Consider the following 25827-nt stretch of genomic DNA (forward strand, 5'->3'; position numbering starts at 1 on the left):
TGGATTACAGATTATGAAATGAAATTGTCTGCAGTAAATGCAGTTACATTGCCTCCCAGCCAGCTTCTGGAAATTTGACCAGCAAACAACTCAAACTGTGAACTCTATTTTCACCTTTCAGTTTTGAAAAAGTTCCAGAAGCAGACCTTTTAAAAAATTTTACTATCTTTACCTGGGTGGGTTATAACTCAAAAAAATTAACCCCTTTGGTTTTAAGGGGTACAATGACTGTGTGAAAGTCTCATCATACACTTCACACCTGAATGGTTTCTCACCATTGTACATCTTTTCTCCTTTAGGAGATCAAAGGATTGGGTGAAATCTTTGTCACAAACTTGCACCTAAAGGGTTTCTCCTGGGTATGAATCCTCTAGTGTCCCACACAGGTCAAAGACATTACAGAAGTTTCATCACAATCATCATACTTTAAGGTTTATTCCCCGTGTGGCTCCTCTAATTGAGCAAGAGGTACAATGACCTTGAAATGTTGCACATCTCACACCTGAATGGTTTCTCCTCTGTGTAAAACCTCTGTGTAATCTCAGACATCATAAAAGTTTTTTGCAAACCTCACATTTGAAGGGTTTTCCCCCTTGTTGTCTGATAGAACAGCCTCCTTAAAATTGTGAAAGCTTTATCTCACACCTCATACTTAACCAGTCCTATCCTGTGTGAGTGTGTGATAGTAAGCGTGAGAATGATTCGACAGTCACCTTACACAATGATTTCACCTGGTTTAAGGAGATCAGAAGAGTGGGTGAAAGCTTTCTCACAAATGTAACAGCTAAAGGCCTTCTCACCTGTGGCGCAGTGGCCGACTAATTAGCACAGCAGCATCACAGCATCAGGTACCCGGATTGAACTCTGGCCTTGGGTGACTATCTGTGTGGAGTTTGCATGTCCTCCCCGTGTCTGTGTAGGTTTCCTCCGGGTTCTCTGGCTTCCTTCCATACTCAGATGTGCAGGTCAGGTTGACTGGGTATGCTAAGTTGTCCCTTAGTGTCACAAGATGTATAGGTTAGGGGAATTAGCAGGGTAAGTGTGTGGGGTTACGTTGATAAGGCCTGGATAAGATGCTCTGCTGGCATGTTGACCGAGGGAACTAAATGTAAAATATCTACGTTTGTGGATGACACAAAGCTGGGTGAGAGGGTGTGCTCTGAGGAGGATGCAGAGATCCTTCATTGTGTTTTGGACAAGTTGGCCGAGTGGGCAAATGAATGGCAGATGGAATATAATTTGGATAAATTTGAGGTTATCTAATTTGGTAGCAAAAATGGGAAGGCAGGTGACTATCTGAATGGCCATAAATTAGGACAGGGGAATGTGCAATGAGACCTGGATATCCCCATACACCAGTCAGGGAAGGTAAGCTTGTAGATGCAGCAGGCAGTAAAAAAAGGCAAATGGTGTGTTGGCATTCATAGAGAGAGGATTTGAGTGCAGGAGCAGGGATGCCTCGAAGCAATTACATAGGGCCTTGGTGGGGCCACACATGGAATATTCTTGCTTCAGAGGGAATGCAGAGAAGGTTTACAAGACTGATTCCTAGAATGGCAGGACTGACATGTGAGGAGAGATTGAGTCAGTTAGAATTGTATTCACTGGAGTTCAGAAGAATAAGGGGGGAATCTCATAGAAACTTATAAAATTTTAACAGGACTAGACAAGGTAGATGCAAGAAGGATGTTCCCGATGGTGGGGGTGTTTAGGACCAGGGGTCACGGTCTGAGGGTACAGAGTGAGACCATTTAGGACAGCGATGAGGAGAAATTTCTTCACCCACAGGGTGTTCCACCCGTGGAATTCACTACGACAGAAAGTAGAGGCCAAAACATTGAATGTTTTCAACATGCAGTTAGATATAGCATTTGGGGCGAATGGGATCAAGGGATATGGGGTAAAGGCAGGATCAGGCTATTGAGTTGGATGATCAGCCACAATCATAATGAATGGCAGAGTGGGCTCGAATGGCCTCATCCGCACCTTTTTTCTATGTTTCTATTACTCAATGGGCCGAATGGCCTCTTTCTGCACTGTAGGGATTCTGTGAAAAACCAAGCCCAGTGTGTTTGGCATCTGCAATCTATCAGCTCTTGGAACCAGATCTGCAGCTTCAGAGCAGGTTGATGAAATCCGCTGGTGTTTCCTGAGTTTTGTTGACTGTGAGAATGATTTGCCACACACCACGCACGTATATGGCTTCTCCCCTGTGTGAATGCGTCGGTGTACGAGAAGAGTTGACGAGTCTGAGAATGATTTGTTACACACTTCGCAGGTATATGGTTTCTCTCCAGTGTGAATATGTTGGTGCTCGAGGAGGGTCGTTGGCCGTGAGAATGATTTGTTGCAAATCCCGCAGGTGAATGGTTTCTCCCCTGTGTGAGTGCGTTGGTGATCAAGGAGTGTCGATGACCGTGAGAATGATTTGCCGCACGCTTCGCACGTGAATGGCTTCTCTCCTGTGTGACTGCGTCGATGCATGTGGAGGTTTGGTAACTGTGAGAATGATTTGTAACACAGCTCACATTTGAATGGTTTCTCTCCTGTGTGAAAACGTTGGTGCACGCGGAGGGCTGAGGACCGTGAGAATGATTTGTTGCACACTTCACATGTGAATGGTTTTTCCCCTGTGTGAATACGTTGGTGTGTACAGAGGTTCCATGCTTTGGAGAAGGATTTGTCACATACGTCACATGTGAATGGTTTCTCCCCTGTGTGAATGCGTCGATGATACACAAGTGTTGAAGAGTTTGCGAAGGCTTGGTTGCATACCTCACACTTAAATGGCTTTTCCCCAGTGTGAACACGTCGGTGATTCACAAGCACTGATTTGTGTGTGAAAGCTCGGTCACACACCTTACACTTGAATGGTTTCTCTGCCATAGAGCTGTCCTTGTGATACAGGTGGTAGAACAGATGTACCTTGTTTGTTAGAAATTCATATGAGCCTGTGGAGTCCTCCTCACACTGAAACAACCTTTCACCTGCAGGAATGAGTCAGAGATTCATGAGATGAATGATTGAAGCTCTCGCCACACTTGGAGCCCACTCACACTTCTTCCCAGCCTCACCCTAACCGATCACCCACAACTGACCCTTCAGAAAGGTTGGTTCTGATGGAAGGCTCCACACTACTGACCAGGTTCAGATCTGATGATATGTCAAAGCTCCCCTCATTTAACCAAATTCCAGATGATGGTCTCACTTTCCAACCTTCTCTATGTTGAGCGATGCTGCGAAGGGGCTGGAAGTCTTCCCACAGTTTGGCACTTGTTCCTTGGGTGGTGGTCAGGATCTACCAATGGTGTCTATCTTCTCTATATTCTCTGGGTGTAGTACAGTGTAATTCTTCTGCAAAACAGGATAAAGAAACATGATTTCCTCCAACTCCCTTTGTGATTCATTTTGGTAGGACAAATTTAAATGTGGATTACAGGGTCAAAGGTAGGGTTCTGAAGAATGTGGAGGAACAGAGAGATCTTGGGGTTCATATCCATAGATCTCTGAAGGTTGCCACTCAAGTGGATAGAGCCGTGAAGAAGGCCTATAGTGTGTTGGCGTTCATTAACAGGGGGTTTGAGTTTAAGAGCTGTGGGGTTATGCTGCAACTCTACAGGACCTTGGTGAGACCACATTTGGAATATTGTGTGCAGTTCTGGTCACCTCACTATAAGAAGGATGTGGAGACACTGGAAAGAGTGCAAAGGAGATTTACCAGGATGCTGCCTGGTTTGGAGGGTAGGTCTTATGAGGAAAGGTTGAGGGAACTTGGGCTTTTCTCTTTGGAGTGGAGGAGGTTGAGAGGAGACTTGATAGAGGTTTATAAGATGATGAGGGGGATAGATAGAGTGAACGTTCAAAGACTATTTCCTCAGGTGAATGGAGCGGTAACTAGGGGGCATAACTATAGGGTTCATGGTGTGAGATATAGGAAGGATGTCCGAGGTAGGTTTTTTACTCAGTGGTTGGGGTGTGGAATGGACTGCCTGCAGGGATAGTGGAGTCAGAAACTTTAGGAACATTTAAGAAGCTATTGGATAGGCACATGGAGTACTTCGGGATGATAGGGAGGAAATAGCTTGATTTGGGTTTCAGACAAAGCTCGGCACAACATCGTGGGCTGAAGGGCCTGTTCTGTGCTGTACTGTTCTATGTTCCCTCTCCTGCTTTGTTGAAGGGGCTGACTCCTCAGTTAGAAGCTGTTCCACCGTGAGTGCCAGTCTGCTATTCCTCTGTGGGGATCAGATGCAAGTTATTTCTTTTTCAATTAGGAGAAATGTTAATTCATTGAAAATTTTGAAATTTCTCCCCTTGTTTTCCCAAATTATTTGAAGAAAACATATCTGACCTACAAATTACTATAAATCCACCCTGATAAGTCACTGCAATGTTACATGATGCAATGCCTCTTGTCATAAAGTTGAATCCTTTGAACTAACCACAAACCATGCATTAGAGATGCACAACTGCAGTCTAAATATGCATGGATTTTGTACAACACTGAACTGTCGGTCAGTTATTTTAATAACTGGGCAGGAAGTGCTGGAAGCCAAAAAATATTGCTTCAGTGTAACTAATTGAAAGGTTCTGGTTTATCCTGGGAAATTAGATACACTGCACTCACTCAGACTGCACATCCTAAATTCAGCTATCAGGCACAACACTGGGCAAAAAATATCAAGTCCAAGCCCAGGCTTTTAGGAAATGTTGAGGCCTTCAGGTAAAATCTTTAAAGACATTAAAATACATTTCAATAAATGTGTCTCTGCCCCTCCCAGATAATTACACCTCACCTTCTCAGATTCAGTAATGACCCATCAACAAAACTCAGCCTGTAAATCAGAAGGGAAATGCTTCCAACAAACACACTCAATATCCAACACACAGCTCCAATCAAACAGCTCAGCACAAAGCACCGAGTAAACAGGTCTCTCAAGCTGGATCTTCTCACACAGCATAAGGGGCATTTCCACACCTGATTCCCCACAGGATAGTCAGACTGCCTGAACATTAGTGTGGATATTATGCAATGTAATGATTATAAATTCTGCTCCTTCACTCACCATCTCCTCACTTGGTTTTCAGTCCCTACAGGAAGTGAAGCAGCTGTGAAAGAGGAAGAGGAGAGAATGGGCAGAGTGGGTGGGCTCTCTGATTGACGTCTCTCACAGCCAATCCAAATATTTCTGGAGTAACAGGAGCTTCCCGAAGCTTGGGAAACTGACCGGTGAAACGGAGGCGACTTTGAGCAGCAGGTCAGGTGGAGATTTAAACTTGTCATTGTCCCATCTGAATAAAACCTCATTTATTACAGCTGCTGTCTCAGTTCCCCCGGTAAATGTTTGACAGAGATTTCTAGTGTGGGAATAACATTCTTCATTCTCGGAGGCTTTCAAACTGACAACATCAGTGTCGCCTCGGATGTGTTTGACAGCAGATCAGAAGAAGTAATGTATCCTGTTGCTGTAAACCCTCTCGCACTGTGTTGTCTTCTTTTCCCCCTTTCCTTCCTTCATATATCTTTCTCTCTCATATCCCTCTCTTCCTTTCATAGTTGCTCTTTTGTGCTTCCCTCCCACCTACATCCCTCCTTCCTCCTCTCACATTCCTCCCTATTTCTCTTTCTCTCGCCCTCTCACATTCCCTCCCTTCCATTCTTTCCTTCTTACATTGTCTGTCTCTGCATCACCCCCTTCTACAGCTCCTTTCATTGCCTCTCTGCATCACTCACATTCTCCCCCTCTCACTTTCCCTCTCTCTCAGTCTCAACCAGAGCTTGTTTCCAGCACTATCTTGTCCTCTCTCCCAATCATTTTTTTCTTTTAAAAATGAGGGTTGTTGTAACTGGGAGCGGGTTGGGGAGGATATTGTTATAAACCACCCTCCCTCACCCCCACCCCGTGTGCATCCTCGCTGGGAACAGTCTGGAGCGAACAGCTTCCTGAAGTTATGGAATATTCCACAGGGTTAATGTCTAGTCAATGCTGTTAGGAATGTGGAGTCTCAGCTCAGACTAATGGACTCTTTTCATCAGGAGAAAGGTCTTCCCTCAGATAGTTGCGAATCCTTGGATTTCTCTGTCCCAGACAAAAGAACAAAGAACAATACAGCACAGGAACAGGCCCTTCGGCCCTCCAAGCCCGCGCCGCTCCCCGGTCCAGGATTGAATCCTGAATCCAGGATCCCCGCCCAATTTTCCAGCCTATCTACAAACCAATATCCTATCCACCGAGCTGTCCCTCACAGCTACGATGCTTTGTTCATTACAACCTATTAACTCACCCCCACCCCCCTATTCCAGACCATGTGATCCCCAGGGAGAGGCGAAAACCCAGAGTGAAAAACCCCAGGGCCAATATGGGGGAAAAAAAAAAAAAATCTGGGAAATTCCTCTCCGACCCCCTGAGGCGATCGAAACGAGTCCAGGAGATCACAATGGCCCTGATCGGAAAATGCTTCCCAACCCTAGTCATTTCCACTTCCATGAACACCATATGAATTCCCTGCCCCCGAGACAGGTTCCCAACTATCCGCAGTCTCGCTCTGTACTGGCACCAGCAAGATGATCATAGAATGAAGCCTTGAAACGAGAAACAAGGAACAATTAGCCCGCGCCGCTCCCTGGTCCAAACTAGACCACTCTTTTGTATCCCTCCATTCCCACTCCGGTCATATAGCTGTCTAGATAAGTCTTAAACGTTCCCAGTGTGTCCGCCTCCACCACCTTGCCCGGCAACACATTCCAGGCCCCCACGACCCTCTGTGTGAAATATGTCCTTCTGATATCTGTGTTAAACCTCCCCCCCTTCAAAGAACAAAGAACAAAGAACAGTACAGCACAGGAAACAGGCCTTCGGCCCTCCAAGCCTGTGCCGCTCCTTGGTCCAACTAGACCAATCGTTTGTATCCCTCCATTCCCAGGCTGCTCATGTGACTATCCAGGTAAGTCTTAAACGATGTCAGCGTGCCTGCCTCCAACACCCTACTTGGCAGCGCATTCCAGGCCCCCACCACCCTCTGTGTAAAAAACGTCCCTCTGATGTCTGAGTTATACTTCGCCCCTCTCAGCTTGAGCCCGTGACCCCTCGTGATCGTCACCTCCGACCTGGGAAAAAGCTTCCCACTGTTCACCCTATCTATACCCTTCATAATCTTGTATACCTCTATTAGATCTCCCCTCATTCTCCGTCTTTCCAAGGAGAACAACCCCAGTCTACCCAATCTCTCCTCATAGCTAAGACCCTCCATACCAGGCAACATCCTGGTAAACCTTCTCTGCACTCTCTCCAATGCCTCCACGTCCTTCTGGTAGTGCGGCGACCAGAACTGGACGCAGTACTCCAAATGCGGCCTAACCAGCGTTCTATACAGCTGCATCATCAGACTCCAGCTTTTATACTCTATACCCCGTCCTATAAAGGCAAGCATACCATATGCCTTCTTCACCACCTTCTCCACCTGTGTTGCCACCTTCAAGGATTTGTGGACTTGCACACCTAGGTCCCTCTGTGTTTCTATACTCCTGATGACTCTGCCATTTATTGCATAACTCCTCCCTACATTATTTCTTCCAAAATGCATCACTTCGCATTTATCCGGATTAAATTCCATCTGCCACCTCTCCGCCCAATTTTCCAGCCTATCTATATCCTGCTGTATTGCCCGACAATGCTCTTCGCTATCCGCAATTCCAGCCATCTTTGTGTCATCCGCAAACTTGCTGATTACACCAGTTACACCTTCTTCCAAATCATTTATATATATCACAAATAGCAGAGGACCCAGTACAGAGCCCTGCGGAACACCACTGGTCACAGACCTCCAGCCGGAAAAAGACCCTTCGACCACTACCCTCTGTCTCCTATGGCCAAGCCAGTTCTCCACCCATCGAGCCACTTCTCCTTGTATCCCATGAGCCTTAACCTTCTTAACCAACCTGCCATGTGGGACTTTGTCAAATGCCTTACTGAAATCCATATAGACGACATCCACGGCCCTTCCTTCATCAACCGTTTTTGTCACTTCCTCAAAAAACTCCACCAAATTTGTAAGGCACGACCTCCCTCTTACAAAACCATGCTGTCTGTCACTAATGAGATTGTTCCGTTCTAAATGCACATACATCCTGTCTCTAAGAATCCTCTCCAACAACTTCCCTACCACGGACGTCAAGCTCACCGGCCTATAATTTCCTGGGTTATCCCTGCTACCCTTCTTAAACAACGGGACCACATTCGCTATCCTCCAATCCTCAGGGACCTCACCCGTGTCCAAAGAAGCGACAAAGATTTCCGTCAGAGGCCCAGCAATTTCCTCTCTCGTCTCCCTGAGCAGTCGAGGATAGATGCCATCAGGCCCTGGGGCTTTGTCAGTTTTAATGTTCCCTAAAAAACCTAACACTTCCTCTCTCGTAATGGAGATTTTCTCTAACGGGTCAACACCTCCCTCCGAGACACTCCCGGTTAACACGCCCCTCTCCTTCGTGAATACCGATGCAAAGTATTCATTTAGGATCTCCCCTATTCCCTTGGGTTCTAAGCATAATTCCCCTCCTTTGTCCCTGAGAGGTCCGATTTTCTCCCTGACAACTCTTTTGTTCCTAATGTATGAATAGAATGCCTTAGGATTCTCCTTAATCCTGCCTGCCAAGAACATCTCGTGCCCTCTTTTTGCCCTTCTAACTCCCCGTTTGAGATCTTTCCTACTCTCTCTGTATTCCTCCAGAGCTCCATCTGTTTTCAGTTGCCTGGACTTAACGTACGCCTCCCTTTTCATTTTAATCAGATCCTCAATTTCCCTGGTTATCCACGGCTCTCGAATCCTACCTTTCCTATCTTTCCTTTTTACAGGCACATGCCTATCCTGCAGCCTTATCAATAGTTCCTTAAAAGACTCCCACATGCCAGACGCGGACTTACCCTCGAACATCCTCTCCCAATCAACATCCACCAATTCCTGCCTAATCCGGCTATAGTCAGCCTTCCCCCAATTTAGCACCCTGCCCGTAGGACAGCACTCATCCTTGTCCATTACTATCCTAAAGTTAACAGAGTTGTGGTCACTATTTGCCAATTTGTGGTCACTATTTGACGGAAGTGAATGTTGAGGCATTGAGTATGTTCAAGGCCAGGATGGATTGTTTTGGTCTCTAAGGGAATGAAGGGATGTGGGGAGCAAGAGGGAAAGTGGAGTTGATGCAGATGATCAGCCCTTTGATCGTACTGAATGGCAGGTCAAGTTCGATGGGCCGAATGGTCTTCTCCTGCTTCTATTTCTTACCTTCCTGATTGCAACCCTTTCAGCTGACTGCTGGAATAATACAGATCCTGTATACAGACATGGAGGGACAGAAGGGGCAGGAGGTCATGGAGGAGAAAGAAAGTGAGACATCAGCACAAATAAATGGAGTAAAATCTCAGAGTAAAAACAAGGAAAAATCTCATGGACAATTAAAGACAGGGACAATTATGGAGTTGGAAGGAGCTGTCTCAATGAGCCCAGCAATGTTGAGATTGCCTCTTCTTACCATTCTCCTGATGCTCTCCTCTCAATTACAGAATGGGCTGGGGCTGAATTCCCACTCCTTTCCTCCAAAGATGTTGGCCCAGGCCCCCAGTGTGCACTCTGGGATGACAGAGTCATCGTGCTGCTTATAACGGGGAAAAGGCTTTAATGCATTGGTGCGCCACCTCCTGCCCAGAGGCCACATGCAGCCCATCTGGGTTCTGAGTGTAGTCCACGAGACATTTTGTTGACCGTTGTCCACGCACAGGATTGTCACATTCCACTGATTTCCGTCCATGTCGATTGTTTCCTTCCTTTATAAGTAAAGTGCTACACATGTAAAGCAAGGGCGAGTGAAGTGAGGTGCATGTTGATTGCATACAAGATGGACGCAGAGGGAGCGCGCGACTCTCACAGTCAAAAGTGTAAATATTTATTTTGTTTTTATCATTTGAAGTTGATGATCAATATATAAGTGATTAAGTATTTTCTCTAACTTGCTGTAAAATATTTGATATGTATTAAATGTATTTAATATATTCATGGGGTCACGGTTAATGATCAAGTTCCATTTCAATGTTGCGGCCCACTGAGATGAAGGAGAGCCAATCATGCAGCCCATTCACCAGCCTAGGTTGCCCATCACGTCTCTAAGGACATGTTGTGTGTAACAGATTGGTGCTATATGTACACGTTTGGGTTCCACAGCCCTGGCAGTGCTCCAGAATTGTGCCCACTGGGCACTTAGTTGATTGTCAGGTGGATGAGTGCAAGCATTTTCTGGTTTCTCTTCTCCCATCTCTCTCTCCGATCTCTCTTTCTCCCACTTATCTCAATTCCTCTTTCCCCATCTTCTCTGTCCTCCCTCTTCATAGAAATCATAGAAACCCTACAGTGCAGAAGGAGGCCATTCGGCCCATCGAGTCTGCACCGACCACAATCCCACCCAGGCCCTACCCCCACATATTTACCCGCTAATCCCTCTAACCTACACATCCCAGGACTCTAAGGGACAATTTTTAACCTGGCCAATCAACCTAACCCGCACATCTTTGGACGGTGGGAGGAAACCGGAGCACCCGGAGGAAACCCACGCAGACACGAGGAGAATGTGCAAACTCCACACAGACAGTGACCCGAGCCGGGAATCGAACCCGGGACCCTGGAGCTGTGAAGCAGTAGTGCTAACCACTGTGCTACCGTGCCGCCCTCTCTTTCTCTCTCTCCTCTTCCAGCATTATAAAGATGAGAGGGATTGAGAGAAAGTTCACCAATTTCAGCACAATAATCAATTAAAATACGAAGCAGAAATTCCATATAATACTGTTAAAATAATAATGTAATTGCAACCATATTAAACTTTTTAAGACTGGGAAGAAATGTGAGTGGGCTCCAAGTGTGGTGAGAGCTTCAATCATATATTGAGACTCATAAACCACTGACTCATTCCAAGTGTAGTGAGAGGCTGTTCAGTGCGACGTGTGTGAGGAGGCATCCACAGACTCATAGGATCTCCTAACACACAAGGTGCATTCATTGTATGACGTAATGACAGTCTCAGGGAAGATAAAACATTCAAGTGTGAGATGTGTGGTCAAACGCTCACACAGTCATCGAAGCTTGTGAGACAATGCGTCCACACTGGAGAGATGTGATTTCAATGTGAGGTATGCAACAAATCATTCTCGGCCTCATCAAACTTCTGCAAACATCAATGTATTCACACAGGGTAGAAGCCATACACATGTGAAGTGTGTGACAAGGCCATCACACAGTTACCAAGCCTCCAGGTCCATCAGACAATCCATGCAGGGGAGAAACCTTTCAACTGTGAGTTTTGTGATATAGTTTTTGCAATATTTATGAGGTTCCTGGAACCTCACACAGGGGAGAAACCATTCAAATGTGAGGTCATTCTCATGTTCATCTCACTTTTGCGTACACCAACGCATTCACATGGGAGGGAAACCATTCCTGTACAAAGTGTGCAAAAAATCGCTCTCACAGTCATTGAACCTCCGTGAACACCAATGTTTCACACTGGTGAAAAGGCATTACACAATTACCAGGCTCGGTGAAGCATCAACACTGTGATAACCCCCATGAGGGCCATAGGGAACCTCTAATTGATCTCTCTATGGGGCTCATTGAATGTGAGTTCTCTTGATAACAGGCAATGGCCTGCCCAGGTGGAACTCATCACCTGAGCCCTTTATAAGGCAGACCCGGGAAGGGTTTGCAGAAATTTTGGACACCATTGAGGCCTTCTGTGCTTGTGGGGCACTGCAGGGTGTATTATCAACCCCTTTAATCACATTTTGGTTGATGTTTTAAGTTTCCTTTCCACTTCGTTTCTTATTTTGGGCAGTTCCCTTTTTAGTGGCTGCCCTTCTTGCTTTGTCCCTTAGTTCATTTAATTTAGTTCATTTGAAGAAACAATACTGCGACTCATGGTTCAAGGAGATTGGAGTCACTTGCAACCTGTTGACTGCTGCTGCTGGAGCTGACTGATTGCTGCTGGAGCTGACTGATTGCTGCTGGAGCTGACTGATTGCTGCTGGAGCTGACTGATTGCTGCTGGAGCTGACTGATTGCTGCTGGAGCTGACTGATTGCTGCTGGAGCTGACTGATTGCTGCTGGAGCTGACTGATTGCTCCTGCTGTTTACTGGAGCCCTTTCCAACATTCTGGGAGTTGGGTGGAGCTGAGCAACTTGGAGGGAGAGAGGCCTGGTCCACAGTGTCCTGGGGCCTGGAGGCTTGAAGGCCTCACTTTTCCTGTCAGAGAGGAAAGAACAGGACGGTTGGACTGATTCTGGACTTGCTGCCCATTGAGCAAAGGTTGGTGTTATTGCTGGGGGAGGGGAAAGATCAACTGTAGGCTACCAGGCTGGGAGATGAAGAATGCTGATAGTTATTTGATAGGCCGCTCCTGGGCTGAAGAGTCAAAGGCCTCCCACCGCGGAACAACTTGCCGTCTCTCTCTCTGCTCCCCCCCACCCCCCACTTCCACTCCTTCTGATCTGGGGTGCCTACCCCCTCCCTCATTATCCCTCTCGTGTCTCCAGCACTTCCCTCTCTTCCCCCCTTGCCCTACAACCACCTACCACTTGGGAGAGCACCTCTGCTCCCCCCCTCCTTTAAAACACTTTCATGGGGAAACCTAAGGTAGGTGTAGAGCCACCCAACGGCACCATCTTTGCCGGTGGTGGGACCAGGTTTCAGTGTCCCCCTACGAGAGAGTCATCTACAATGTCTTTTGGTCAGCGGATAGTATGCAGTGCCATGCATGCAAGGAGGTGGGGTACATGCAGAGGAATTGCCCATTTCCAAGGTTGCTGAAACCACTAAGGCTACCACAGTTGACAACGCCACCCAATGTTCACCCATCAAAATTCCAATGCGCTGGCAGCAGCCCCCATCTGGGCCTATTCAGGAATAAATTCAAGTTCTGCCTTTCTGGCTCTCGCCTTGTTGGCATTCACCTTCTTGGCTTTCGCCATGGCCTGTGGTCTTGTTGACCACCGCGTGCTCACGGTTATTTTTTTTACAAAAACCTGGGGCATCCTCCTTTTCAGTCCCACTTTACTTTGGGCTTGGATTTCACTTTTAAAAATCGGCGACAACTGGTTAACAACAGCACCCGGCTGTGAGTCTGATCAGAAGAAAATACTCACCGACTGAAATGCTGTCACTATGATGTTTTACTTGTTGTTGTAGTTAAACTATTGTTCCCCTCAAGTAACCAGACAAAGTCACAGAGTGGTTTAAGATGATTTATTACTGCAGCTACAGGATTCTGATCAAATAATTAAGACCATTCAGAATTCAGCCAAAGTATAAGAGTTATCTCGATCCACTCAGTTATTGGTTAAGGTTATATCATTCATAAGGTACAGATATTAAATCCAATCACAATCACCTTACGCTTGCTTAATTATAATATCCAATCAACGTGAAGTTTTAATCATGTTAGCTGACCTACTTCATCATTGTTACAAGTTATCATTGTGCCAGCTTGTGTCTATGTATATCACTCTTTCTTTCCAGTTCCAGATGTCTGATTTAATGAACTCTCTCAGACTAAAGGCCTTGGCGCTTATCAGTGAAGACTTTTATAAAGACCTTTTTCCTTCATAGCAGCTTATGTGATTTAAACTTGTGATTATTAACCCTTTCAGACCCCGTAAGAAGTCTCTCAACACCAGGTTAAAGTCCAATAGGTTTATTGGTATCATGAGCTTTCAGAGCGCTGCTCTTTCATCAGGTGAGTCACTTGTTGAAGGAGCACCGCTCCGAAAGCTCATGATACCAATAAACCTGTTGGACTTTATCCTGGTGTGGAGACTTCATATTGTGCCCACCCCAGTTCAAAGTCAGCATCTCCACATCATGGTTTGCAGACCACATTCGGGTGTGATGTCTCTGGCTCCCCAGTTGATATTGTTGTGGGAAATTCACCACTTTGGAGTCAGACTTGGAGGTTCAACAAACAGTTGAATTTTATTCAGACAAAGCTTTGGGAGAAGCGCTGGCACTCCACAGTACAAGCAGTCACCTTCTCAACTACACAATGGTAGTTGAGCATCTTTTATACTTTTTAGCTAATAGGCAGTACGGACATTAGCTGTTAGCACATCGTTACAAGTTCAGTAGACCGATACGGACATCGACAGTTAACACATTGTTATACATAGACAAGTACGGACATTGACAGTTATCACATCATTGTACATAGAGTAGATACATTTATGCATTTATGTCCCTATCAGTGGCTGATCTCGTTATCAAACTCATTATTCTGGGTCTGCTTTTATCTCAAGTTTAAGGTGCCTCAAGGTCTGACCTGTTTCCTGCAGCAATTTAGACACTACATGTTTAACTCTTTGTGTAATGTCTGTGCCCAAAGTCAGTGCCTCTTAATGTCCTTTCCCAGAGTCCATTTTGTGTGCCAGGTAACCATTTTGTGTCCTTCACTTTGATTTCACTCCAACAATATGTCTGTGATAAAGTTCATTTCTCCTTAGCTGTTGTCAATGTTGTTTGTGTAATGGCTGTTGTTTGGGACCATCAGCTCTGATAGTCTCCAGTTTCTTTAATTGGATTATCCGATGGCCACTGTTTTGAGTCTTTCAGATGATAATACCCCAGTGTCTTACACAGCATCACTGGGGTCTATTTTGGAGGAATAGAACTGAAAGCAGAGAAGTGATGTTTAAGTTGACTAGAACCCTGTTTAGACCACACTTGGAGAGCTGTACACAGTTCAGTTCAACATATTGAAAAAGAACAGAAAGGAACTAGAAAAGGTGCAAAATAACATTGATATGGATGATATTGAGAATTGAGTGATTGTCAGTATAAACTGGCTAACATTCTTTTTCATAGAAAATAGAAGGCTGGGGGGGGCGGGGGGGGCGGACATCATAGAAACCTTTAAAATAGTGAAGTCAAATGAAGAATTTGAGGGTAAATGGAGAGAAGATGTTCCCATTCCCACGGGCGGCACGGTAGCACAGTGGTTAGCACTGCTGCTTCACAGCTCCAGGGTCCTGGGTTCGATTCCCGGCCCGGGTCACTGTCTGTGTGGAGTTTGCACATTCTCCTCGTGTCTGCGTGGGTTTCCTCCGGGTGCTCCGGTTTCCTCCCACAGTCCAAAGATGTGCGGGTTAGGTTGATTGGCCAGGTTAAAAATTGCCCCTTAGAGTCCTGGGATGCGTAGGTTAGAGGGATTAGTGGGTAAATATGTGGGGATAGGGCCTGGGTGGGATTGTGGTCGGTGCAGACTCGATGGGCCGAATGGCCTCCTTCTGCACTGTAGGGTTTCTATGATTTCTATGATTTCTATGTGTGTGGAATCCAAAACTAGGGGCCAGAAATGCAAAATGGTCAATAATAAATCCAGTGAGGAATTCAGGAGAAATTTCTTTCCGAAGAGAATGATTAAAATGTGCAATTGTTCCCACAGGGAATGGTTGAAGCAGACAGTTTTGATGTATTTGATGGGAAGCCAGGTAAGTAGATGAGGGAGAAAGAAATAAAAGATTCCGCTGATAGGATGAGATAAAATGGGTCGGGAGAAAGCACATGCAGCGGTAGAAAGCAGATGTCTTTCTGTTCTGATGGGTTGAGATAAAAGGCTGCATTTTTTGCCAATACAGTTTGCGTTTTATTCCATTACCACATTGCCACTGAATTGTTTAATTCCCAATTGAAGCAGACTGTCCAAAACGCCTGTCACTGATGGAGAGGGAGTCAGTTTTCTGGGTTGGGGCCACAGCCAGACTCGGGCCTTGGGCAGTGAGTTCGGTCTGAAAGGGACTCAGGTATTTGTCCAAAGATGGCATTTTGTGGAGTCTTTCCCACACTTACCACCAGCCACTGGTGAATTGGAAGATTTTCCAGATCGATATTCAACCTGTTTGGCCATGTTGATGATGCACCTTCCTTGGCCATCAGCTCGTGGTGTGGGACTTGATCCTCGAGCTTATGGCTCCGAGGCAGGGACACTACCCACTGCACCACAAGATTACCTCAATCGGCGCTTCGTAGGATGAACCTATCATTATGGACTTTACAATGCACCAGAGATGCACATGAGCTGCCTCCCACTTTCCCATCTCATTTTAAAAGCAGTAGACGTCATACCGTTAAACCATGACGCAAAACTTGAAATTAATATATTGATTAATATGTAACATTTTAGACAGAAGCAGAAGGTACGAAATAAACATTAGAGTATTAACAAACACAGAATCAGGAAGATGGTGAATGTGTGCAGTGGGACCAAGCTAGAATCCCAGGCTAGCCACACTCCCACCAACTATGGCAAGATCTGCAAGACATAACAGGCAGGCAAAATTGCCAGCTCCAATTCCGCCCTCCCCAATGAGCTCGACGCATTCTATGCCTGTCTTGAGCAAGAGGTCAGCGAGAGCACGCCCTCCATCCCGGAAGCCTCGGACGAACCTGTATCCGAGGTCACCATTGCAACATCTCAAGCATAGCGGCCTTCTTAAAAGTCAACCCCCGGAAAGCAACTGGTCCAGATGAGGTACCCAGACGAGCACTCAGGTCCTGCACAGACAGCTGGCGGGGTTATTCGCAGACATCTTCAAACTCTCTTTACAACAATCTGAGGTCCCTACCTGCTTCAAGAAAACACCATCATCCCGGTACCAAAGAAAAGCCAGGCAGCGTGCCTTAATGACTATCATCTGGTGGCTCTGACATCCATCATTATGAAGTGCTTCAAAAGGTTAATCATGGCACAAATCAATTCCTGCTACCTGGATTCACTACAGTTTACCTATCGCCTCAACAGCTCCACAGCAGACGCCATCTCCTTAGCCCTACATTCAACTCTGGAATAATTAGATAACAAAGACACCTATGTCAGAGTCCTATTCATAGACTACAGCTCAGCCTTTAACACCATTATTCCTACGAGACTCATCTCCAAACTTTGTGGCCTGGAGCTCAGCTCCTTCCTCTGCAACTGGATCCTAGACTTCCTAACCCACAGACCGCAGCCAGTAAGGATAGACAACAACATCTCCTCCACGATTATCCTCAACACCAGTGCTCCACAAAGCTGTGTCCTCAGCCCCTCACTATATTCCTTATACACCTCTGACTGTATGGCCAAACTCCCCTCAAACTCAATTTTCAAGTTTGATGATGACACCAGCGTTGTGGGTTGAATCTCAAACAATGACGAAAAACAATACAGGAAAGAGATAGAGAATCTGGTGAACTGGTGCAATGACAATAATCTCTCCCTCAATGTCAACAAAATGAAAGAGATCGTCATCGACTGAAGGAAGCGTAGTGGAAGGCATGTCCCTGTGCACATCAATGGGGACAAAGTAGAAATGATTGAGAGCTTCAAGTTTTTAGGCATCCAGATCACCAACAACCTGTCCTGGTCCCTCCATGCAGACGCTATAGTTAAGAGAGCCTCTCCCTTCTCAGGTGACTAAGGAAATTTGGCATGTCCGCTACGACTCTCTCCAACTTCTACAAATGCACCACAGAAAGCATTTTTTCTCGTTGTAGCTTGATATGGCTCCTGCTCTGTCCAAGACCGCAATAAGCTACAAAGGTTGGTGAACGAAGTCCAGTCCATCACTCAAACCAGCCTCCCATCCATTGACTCCGTCGGCACTTCCAGCTGCCACAGCAAAGCAGCCAGCATAATCAAGGACCCTACGCACCCCGGACATACTCTCTTCCATTGGGTAAAAGATACAAATGTCTGAGGACATGCTCGAACGGACTCAAAAACAGCTTCTTCCCTGCTGTCATCAGACTTTTGAATGGACCTACTCCGGATTAAGTTGATCTTCCTCTACACCCTAGCTATGACTGTAACACTTCGTTTTGCACTCTCTCCTTTCCTTCGTTGTTTACTCGGTGCTTTGTCTGTATAGCTTGCAAGAAACAATACTTTCACTGTATACCAATACATCTGACAATAATAAATCCAATCAAATATCATGTGCAGCGGGTACCAGGAGGCACAGAAACACTCCCGAGTCACAGTATTAATCCCCGAGTCATGGTGTTAATCCCTGGTTAATGCCACATGTCCCAGAGTCACTCTCTGAGTCACAGATTCACCTCCCAATCACTAATTTATTCCCCTCTCCCAATGTCTTCCCTGCCCTTTCCTCCCGTTGCACTCTCTCCTGTGTTCCCTCTCTTGTGTCTCACTCTCCTGAGTTCCCCTCTCTCCTGTACATGTGAGACTAGGGCCTGGTTGGGATTGTGGTCAGTACAGACTTGATAATCCGAATGGCCTCCTTCTGTACTGTAGGGATTCTATGAGAATCATTCTCCAAGTCAGAGTACTCGAGCACCGTCACAATCTCCCCCCCCATTTAGTTCCAGCCCACCAAGTTGGTCTCCACTATGTTTCCCACCCTTCCCCGTGCCTCTCCCTCTCTACCTTGGAGCCCCCTCTTCCCTGTACACCATTCCAACACAACTCCCTCTGCCCCATGCACTCTGCCCAGTGCCCGAGCCTGTGCACCCCATGCCCCTCATTTGAGCGTCCCTCTCCCATGTCCCTCTCTCCTGTGAATGGACCGATCCCACCACTGCACATCATCACTGCCTTGGATGTGTGGGTCTTCCTCCCTCTGTTCTGCTGTCAAACACATCTGAGGCTACACACCCCATACTGATGTTGTCAGTTTGAAAGCCTCCGAGGATGAAGGATGTTATTCCCACACTAGAAATCTGGGTCAAATGTTTACCAGGGAACAAACATTTTTCTAAGTGATGGCATCCTGTAATATCCACACTTATTCAGGAATTAATATTCAATAAGTGATGGATCAAGGTTCCTATAAATTACTTCCCATAACATCCAAACCAATGCTCAGGTAATCTATCCTGTGGGGAATCAGGTGTGGAAATGCTCCTTATGCTGTGTGAGAAGATCCAGCTGAGAGACCTGTTTACTCGGTGCTTTGGGCTGAGCTGTTTGATTGGAGCAAACCTAACCTGGAAGAAAGAGCCTGGAAGTAGGAATATTTCTTTCAGGAATGTGGAGTACCCGAGGAGTCAGGGTGGGTGAGTGTGGAAAATGCTGGATGAAGAGATGGGCTGGGTAGAAGGCCTGTCTCGGAGAACCAGCACATATCAAACTTTTAAAAACAGAAACATAAAACAGTCATCACCCTTCACACTCTCCACATCCCATCTGTGACAATTGTTAAAGGCCAGACCAGATATTCCAAGGTATTTTATGAAATTAGCATAGACTCCAACTTTTACATTTGATTTTGGCATTTGGGTGATCATAAGGTGTTTTGCTCCAGGTATGATTCAAGTGAACCACTAGGAAGCTTTTATCAAACAAACTTTACATAATTAGAATGTAACAAAAATAATTAACATAAATTTTACCAATTGAAATGCTTTAACATGACAAAGTATGATTAACAGCTGGCTATCTCTCTTGTTCCAATTTAAAGCAATACTCCATTAACATTGACCCTTCTTCAGAATTAAGTTAGCAGAAAAATGAGTATGCTGATATGGTGCAGGACTTTCAATCTTTTAACACCTCTGGGCAGAAATCCAGACAGCAGTTTCCAGAGAAGTATATATCCTCAAAACAGCAATATTTCAGAAAGGTAAACCGAGTCTCTGTCAGCTCCCAGTCTCCAGACTTTGAGACAGAAATATATACCTCTCTCGGAGCAACTCTCAGAGAAAGATCCACTCTCAGCAGAATCTCTGAGAAAGAGACTTATCTCCTGGCAGATTCCAGTTTCGAACTTGAGAAAGAGAACTGCTCTCTCAACTCAAAAGCACCTGGGTATTGGGATACCCTCACATTTACCATCAGCGGAGTTCGTGAGTGTTTCAGTGACTACGGACTCTCAATGTTGACTAATCAGGTAGTTTGGTTTGAGCTACAAAATGGATTTGAGTTATAAATCTATACGGATGATTGATAAAACAGCAGACAAACAAAAACACAATATTCAGCTAACAGCAAAATTTGATTCAACCAAAACAAAAAAAATTTGAAAATAATGCAAGATCTTTCCCAGAACATGAAATAATCTTGGAAGAGTGTAAGATGAACATATCACATTGTTATTACGTTGAGGTATGATGGGCTGATGGAACTCTACTCTGTAGTCACCCCCACTCCCTCATTATACTCAGGATAGTATTCCTCCCAGACAGGAGAATGCAAACATTACCCTTGGTATCAGTCAAACATCCATCACTGAAAGAGGATCTGTCTATAATTCACATCACCAACCAAAGCAGGGTCCGATTTTACCTCATGCCCACTCCTGAGAGCTGGCTCACTTGACTGACATACACATACTCAAACTAATTTCCAATTCTGTCTCGGACCCACCATTCACCACAATGCTTCAGTAGTCAATCTAGTTCAATCACTCCCCCATATCTATCTTCTAAACTCTTGTCCCCAAAATTACCTTTAATCTTTTCCTTCCTGGATTATCACCCTGCTTCTTAAGTATGAAGGGGTGAAAATTTGAGACTATTTGGTACACAGCTAGTTTAGCTGACCATCACCACATCCGCTAAAGCATTGAACTCAGGATAGATTGCACAGGATAGACAACGTTTTCTTAAATTGTTGTTCGAACAGAAGGTCATGTGACAAGTAACCATTTTGAAATCACTTTAATACAACTACTAAGATCAGAAGCCGTAGTCGCTCTATCTCTACATCCTAAAAGTCCTAAACTCACAGAGATAGTGAGTTACCATCAATGGTCTTCGGGAGAAAACTTGATTTCTGGAGCAAGTGCAATGACATGGACGTCAAGCCAGCCTCTGGAATTTGACCAGCAAATAACTCAAACTATGAACTGTATTTTTACCTTTCAATATTAACCTTTTAATTTGGCCAAAAACATAACTACCTCCAGTATAACTGGTAAAACTTTGAATTGTTGTGTCTGTGCGAATGTGCATCCCAAAACTTCCAGAAGCATGGGTTTACCTTTTAAAAAATGTTGCTATCTTTACCTGCGTGGCTTTTAACGCAATAAAAATGAACTCCTTTGGTTTAAAACAAAATGATTAAATGTAAACATTGAGAAATTTTCTTCATCCTCCTAAATTCACAAAGAGTTGGACCTGGAGATGTAAATTAGGGGAATCAGTGTTGAGCCATACTCATATGATTGTCACAGATCCGACAATTGTGTGAAAGCTTTATTATAGAACTCACACTGATCGGATTCATCCCGTGTGAATGCATTGATGGATACACTGACTGTGTGAAAGCCCAGTCACACACCCCACACCTGAATGGTTTCTCACCATTGTGCATCATCTGAGATCAGAGGAGTGGGTGAAATCTTTGTCATAAACGTCGCATCTGAAAGGTTTCTCCCCTATGTGAATCCTCAGTTGACCCAGTGGGTCAAAGAAAATGTTTTATCACAATCATCATACTTTTAAGTTTATTCCCCTGTGTGGATCCTCTGATGGAGCAGGAGGTACAATGAACTTGAGATGTTGGACATCTCACACTTGAATGGTTTTCTCCCTGTGTAAATTCTCTGGTGTTTCAGGAGTCTGATAGACATCACTAAGGTTTTATCACAAATCTCACGTTTGAAGGGTTTTCCCCTCCTGTGTGGCTGTTTGATGTTGGAGGACGCTTCTTTCACACATCATACTTAAGTAGTTCTTCCTAAATGTGTTGATGCACACAGAGGTTCAATAATTGTGAGAATGATTGACGGAGACCTCACGTGATGATTTCTACCATGTGAATTTGTTGCTGTATTAGGAGATCAGAAAAGTGGGTGAAAGCTTTCTCACAAACCTAACAGCTGAAAGCCTTCTCACCTGTGGCATAATGGCTAGCACTGCTGCTTCACAGCACCAGGGACCCAGATTCAATTCCGGCCTTGTGTGCAGTTTGCAGATTCTCCCTATCTCTGCGTGGGTTTCCTCCAGTTTGCTCCCACAGTCCAATGATGTGCAGGTTAGGGGAATTCGCAGGGGAAACATGTGGGGTTACGGGGATGTGGCCTGGGTAACACGCTCTGTATAAGAGTCAGTGCAGATACAAGGAACTAACTGTAATATTGCCAAATTTGCAGATGACACAAAGTTGGGTGGGAGGGGGAACTATGAAGAGGATGCAGAGATGTTTCATTGTGATGTGGACAAGCTGAGTGAGTGGGCAAATGAATGGCAGATGTCGTATAATTTGGATAAATGTGAGGTTATCCATTTTGATAGTAAAAATGGGAAAGCAGATGACAATCTTAATGGCCATAAATTAGGAGAGGGGAATGAGAAAGACTGGAGTGTCCTCATACACCAATCACTAACAGTAGGCATGCAGGTACAGCAGACAGTAAAAAAGACAAATAGTATGTTGGCCTTCTTAGCAAGAGAATTTGAGCACAGGAGCAGGGATGTCTTGAAGCAATTAGACAGGGCCTTGCTGAGGCCTAACCTGGATTATTGTGAGCAGTTTTCATCTCCTTATCTGAGGAAGGATGTTCTTGATCTAGAGGGAGTGCAGAGAAGGTTTCGCAGAATGGTTTCTGGGATGCCAGGACTGACATAGGAAGAGAGATCGAGTCGGTCAGGATTGCATTCGCTGGGAGTTCAAAAGAATGAGGGGGAAAGGGGGTCTCATAGAAACCTATAAAATTCTAACTAGACAGGATAGATGCAAAAGGATGATCCCAGTGGTGGGGTGTCCAGAACCAGGGATCACAGTCTGAGGATACAGGGTAGACCATTTAGGGTAGATATGAGGAGAAATTTCTTCACCCAGAGAGTGGGCAGCCTGTGGAATTTGCTATCACAGAAAGTAGTTGAGGCCAAAACTTTGTCTGTTTTCAAGAAGCAGTTCGATATAGCACTTTGGGCAGAGGGGATCAAAGGATAGGAGGCGAACAGGGGATCAGGCTATTAAGTTGGATGATCAGCCACAATTATAAGGAATGGCAGAACAGGCTTGAAAGGCCGAATTGCCTCATCCTGCTCCTATTTCCTATGGACCAAATTGCCTCCTTTTGCACTGTAGAGATTCAGTGTGTTTGGCATCTGCAATCTACCAGCTGTTGAAACTAGATCTGCAGCCTCAGAGCAGAGTAAGGAAATCCACTGGTGTTTCCTGAGTTTTGCAGACTGAGAATGATTTGTCACACACCATGCATGTGAATGGCTTCTCCCCTGTGTGAATGCGTCAGTGTGCAAGGAGAGTCGCAGAATTGGAGAAGGATTTGTGGTACATTTCACAGGTATATGGTTTCTCTCCAGTGAATGTGTTGGTGTTCGAGGAGGGTTGTTGGCCATGAGAATGATTTGTTGCAAATCCCACATGTGAATGTTTCTCCCCTGTGTGAGTGTGTTAGTGATCGAAAAGTGTCGATGACCATGAGAATGATTTACTGCACACCTCACATGTGAATGGCTTCTTCCCTGTATGACTGCGTCGATGCATGTGAAGGCTTGGTAACCGTGAGAATGATTTGTCACACAGCTCACACTTGAATGATTTCTCTCCTGTGTGAAAGCGTTGGTGCACACGGAGGGTTGAGGACTGTGAGAATGATTTGTTGCACACTTCACATATGAATAGTTTCTCCCGTGTGAATACGTTGGTGCGTACAAAGGTTCCATGCTGTCGAGAAGGATTTGTCACACACACTGCATGTAGATGGTTTCTCCCCTGTGTGAATGCGTTGATGCATACAAAGGTTCACGCTTCAGAGAAGGATTTGTCACAAGTATCACATATGAATGGTTTCTCCCCAGTGTGAATGCGTCGATGATACACACATGCTGAAGAGTATGTGAAGGTTCGGTCACACACCTCACACTTGAATGGTTTCTCTGCCATGGAGCTGTCGTTGTGATGCAGGTAGTAGAACAGATGCACCTGGTGTCCGAGAAGATCAAATCAGAGCACAGAGTGAGTACTTCTCACACTTAAACAACCTCTCACCTGTAGGAATGATTCAGAGATTCATTAGATGAATGGCTGAAGCTCTTGCCACACTTGAAGCCACGCACACTTCTTGATGTGTGATCACCCACAGCCGAAACTTTGGAAGAGTTGGTTCTGATGGAAAGTTCCACACCACTGACCAGTTTCAGAACTGTTAATATGTCGAATCTCCCCTGACCTGACAGATTTCCAGATGATGGTTTTACTGCCCAACCTTCACTGTGTTAAGCAATGCTGTGAAGGGACTGGATGCCTTCTCACGGTTGTGCAGTTGTTCCTTAGGTAACGATCAGGATTTATCTGCACTGTCTACTTTCTCTGTATTTTCTGGTGTAGTACAGAGCAATCCTTCTGTAAAACAGGAAATGGAAACATGGTTTCCTCCAACTTCCTCCCCTCCTTTGCTGAAGGGGCTGACTCCTCTGTGAGAGACTGTTCCACAGTGAGTTCCAGTCTGCTATTCTCCTGTGTGGGGGGATCAGATGCAACTCCTTTCCTTTTCCTCTGTCACACATCCTCTGTTTCCAGCAGGGGCACTGTATAGTGACTGGGGGCAATCCTCCGCCCAGAACCCCATCTTCCCAGCATTGTGAGGGCAATGGAAAAGACAGTTGGACAGAATGTAAAATAGGCTATCATTTCACTATGAGCTCAAGTCGTGATGGCAAAGACCAGTTTTACCCTAAGTAAATGTGTTTAGGAAAAATATTAATTCAATTGAGATTTTGAAATGTTTCCCTTTGTTTTCTACTGGGCAAAAGTGCGAGAAGCTTAGGAAAATATTGCTTCAGTGTAGCTGATTAAAGGGTTCTGGTTTATCCTGGGATACACTGCACTAGACATCCCAAATTTAGCTATCAGACACAGCACTGGGCAAAACTATCAAATCCAAGCTCTGGCTTTTGGGAAAGGACAGTAAGAAGTCTTACAACACCAGGTTAAAGTCCAACAGGTTTATTTGGTAGCACAAGCCACTAGCTTTCAGAGCACTGCTCCTTCATCAGGTGAGTGGGAGTTCTGTTCACAAACAGGGCATATAAAAACACAAACCCAATTTACAAAATAATGGTTGGAATGCGATTCTTTACAGGTAGTCAAGTCTTAAAGGTACAGACAATGTGAGTGGAGTGAGGGTTAAGCACAGGTTAAAGAGATGTGTATTGTCTCCAGCCAGGACAGTTAGTGAGATTTTGCAAGCCCAGGCAAGTCGTGGGCGTTACAGATAGTGTGACATGAACCCAAGATCCCGGTTGAGGCCGTCCTCATGTGTGCAGAACTTGGCTATCAGTTTCTGCTCAGCGATTCTGCGTTGTCGTGTGTCGTGAAGGCCGCCTTGGAGAATGCTTACCCAAAGATCAGAGGCTGAATGCCTGTGACCACTGAAGTGTTTCCCAACAGGAAGGGAACACTCCTGCCTGGTGATTGTCGAGCAGTGTTCATTCATCCGTTGTTGTAGCGTCTGCATGGTCTCCCCAATGTACCATGCCTCAGGACATCCTTTCCTGCAGCGTATCAGGCGGACAACGTTGGCCGAATTGCAAGAGTATGTACCATGTACCTGGTGGATGGTGTTCTCACGTGAGATGATGGCATCCGTGTCGATGATCCGGCATGTCTTGCAGAGGTTGCTGTGGCAGGGTTGTGTGGTGTCGTGGTCACTGTTCTGGAGGCTTTTTGGGAAAGGCTGAGGCCTTCAGGTAAAGTCTTTAAAGGAAACATTAAAAGAAAAAACATTTCAATCAGTGTCTCTGCCTCTCCCAGATAATTACACATATTTCTCATATTCAGTCATGACCCATCAACAAAACTCATCCTATAAATCAGAAGGGAAATGCT

General features: G+C 45.3%; 1 protein-coding gene across 2 annotated transcripts; it reads right to left on the reverse strand.

The window, feature by feature from the left end:
- Positions 1-419: 419 nt before the first annotated feature.
- On the reverse strand, positions 420-25593 carry LOC144497089 (uncharacterized). 2 transcript variants are annotated; one of them, XM_078217849.1, is made up of 2 exons: positions 25550-25593; positions 420-3354 (listed from the first exon to the last, which is right to left on the reverse strand). In XM_078217849.1, the coding sequence occupies exon 2, from the start codon at positions 2884-2886 to the stop codon at positions 2005-2007; it is 882 nt and encodes a 293-aa protein (XP_078073975.1). In that variant the 5' UTR covers positions 2887-3354; positions 25550-25593; the 3' UTR covers positions 420-2004. The 2 variants fall into 2 exon arrangements, with proteins under 2 accessions (XP_078073975.1, XP_078073973.1); XM_078217847.1 differs by lacking the exon at positions 25550-25593 and adding an exon at positions 5067-5110.
- Between the last annotated feature and the right edge of the window lie 234 nt (positions 25594-25827).

The sequence above is a fragment of the Mustelus asterias genome, chromosome 8 (assembly GCF_964213995.1).
Source record: "Mustelus asterias chromosome 8, sMusAst1.hap1.1, whole genome shotgun sequence".
In the NCBI taxonomy this organism is placed as follows: domain Eukaryota; kingdom Metazoa; phylum Chordata; class Chondrichthyes; order Carcharhiniformes; family Triakidae; genus Mustelus; species Mustelus asterias.

Excerpts from the sequence above, each read along its gene's own strand:
- LOC144497089 (XM_078217849.1), bottom strand. The coding sequence starts at position 2,886 with ATGGCAGAGAAACCATTCAAGTGTAAGGTGTGTGACCGAGCTTTCACA.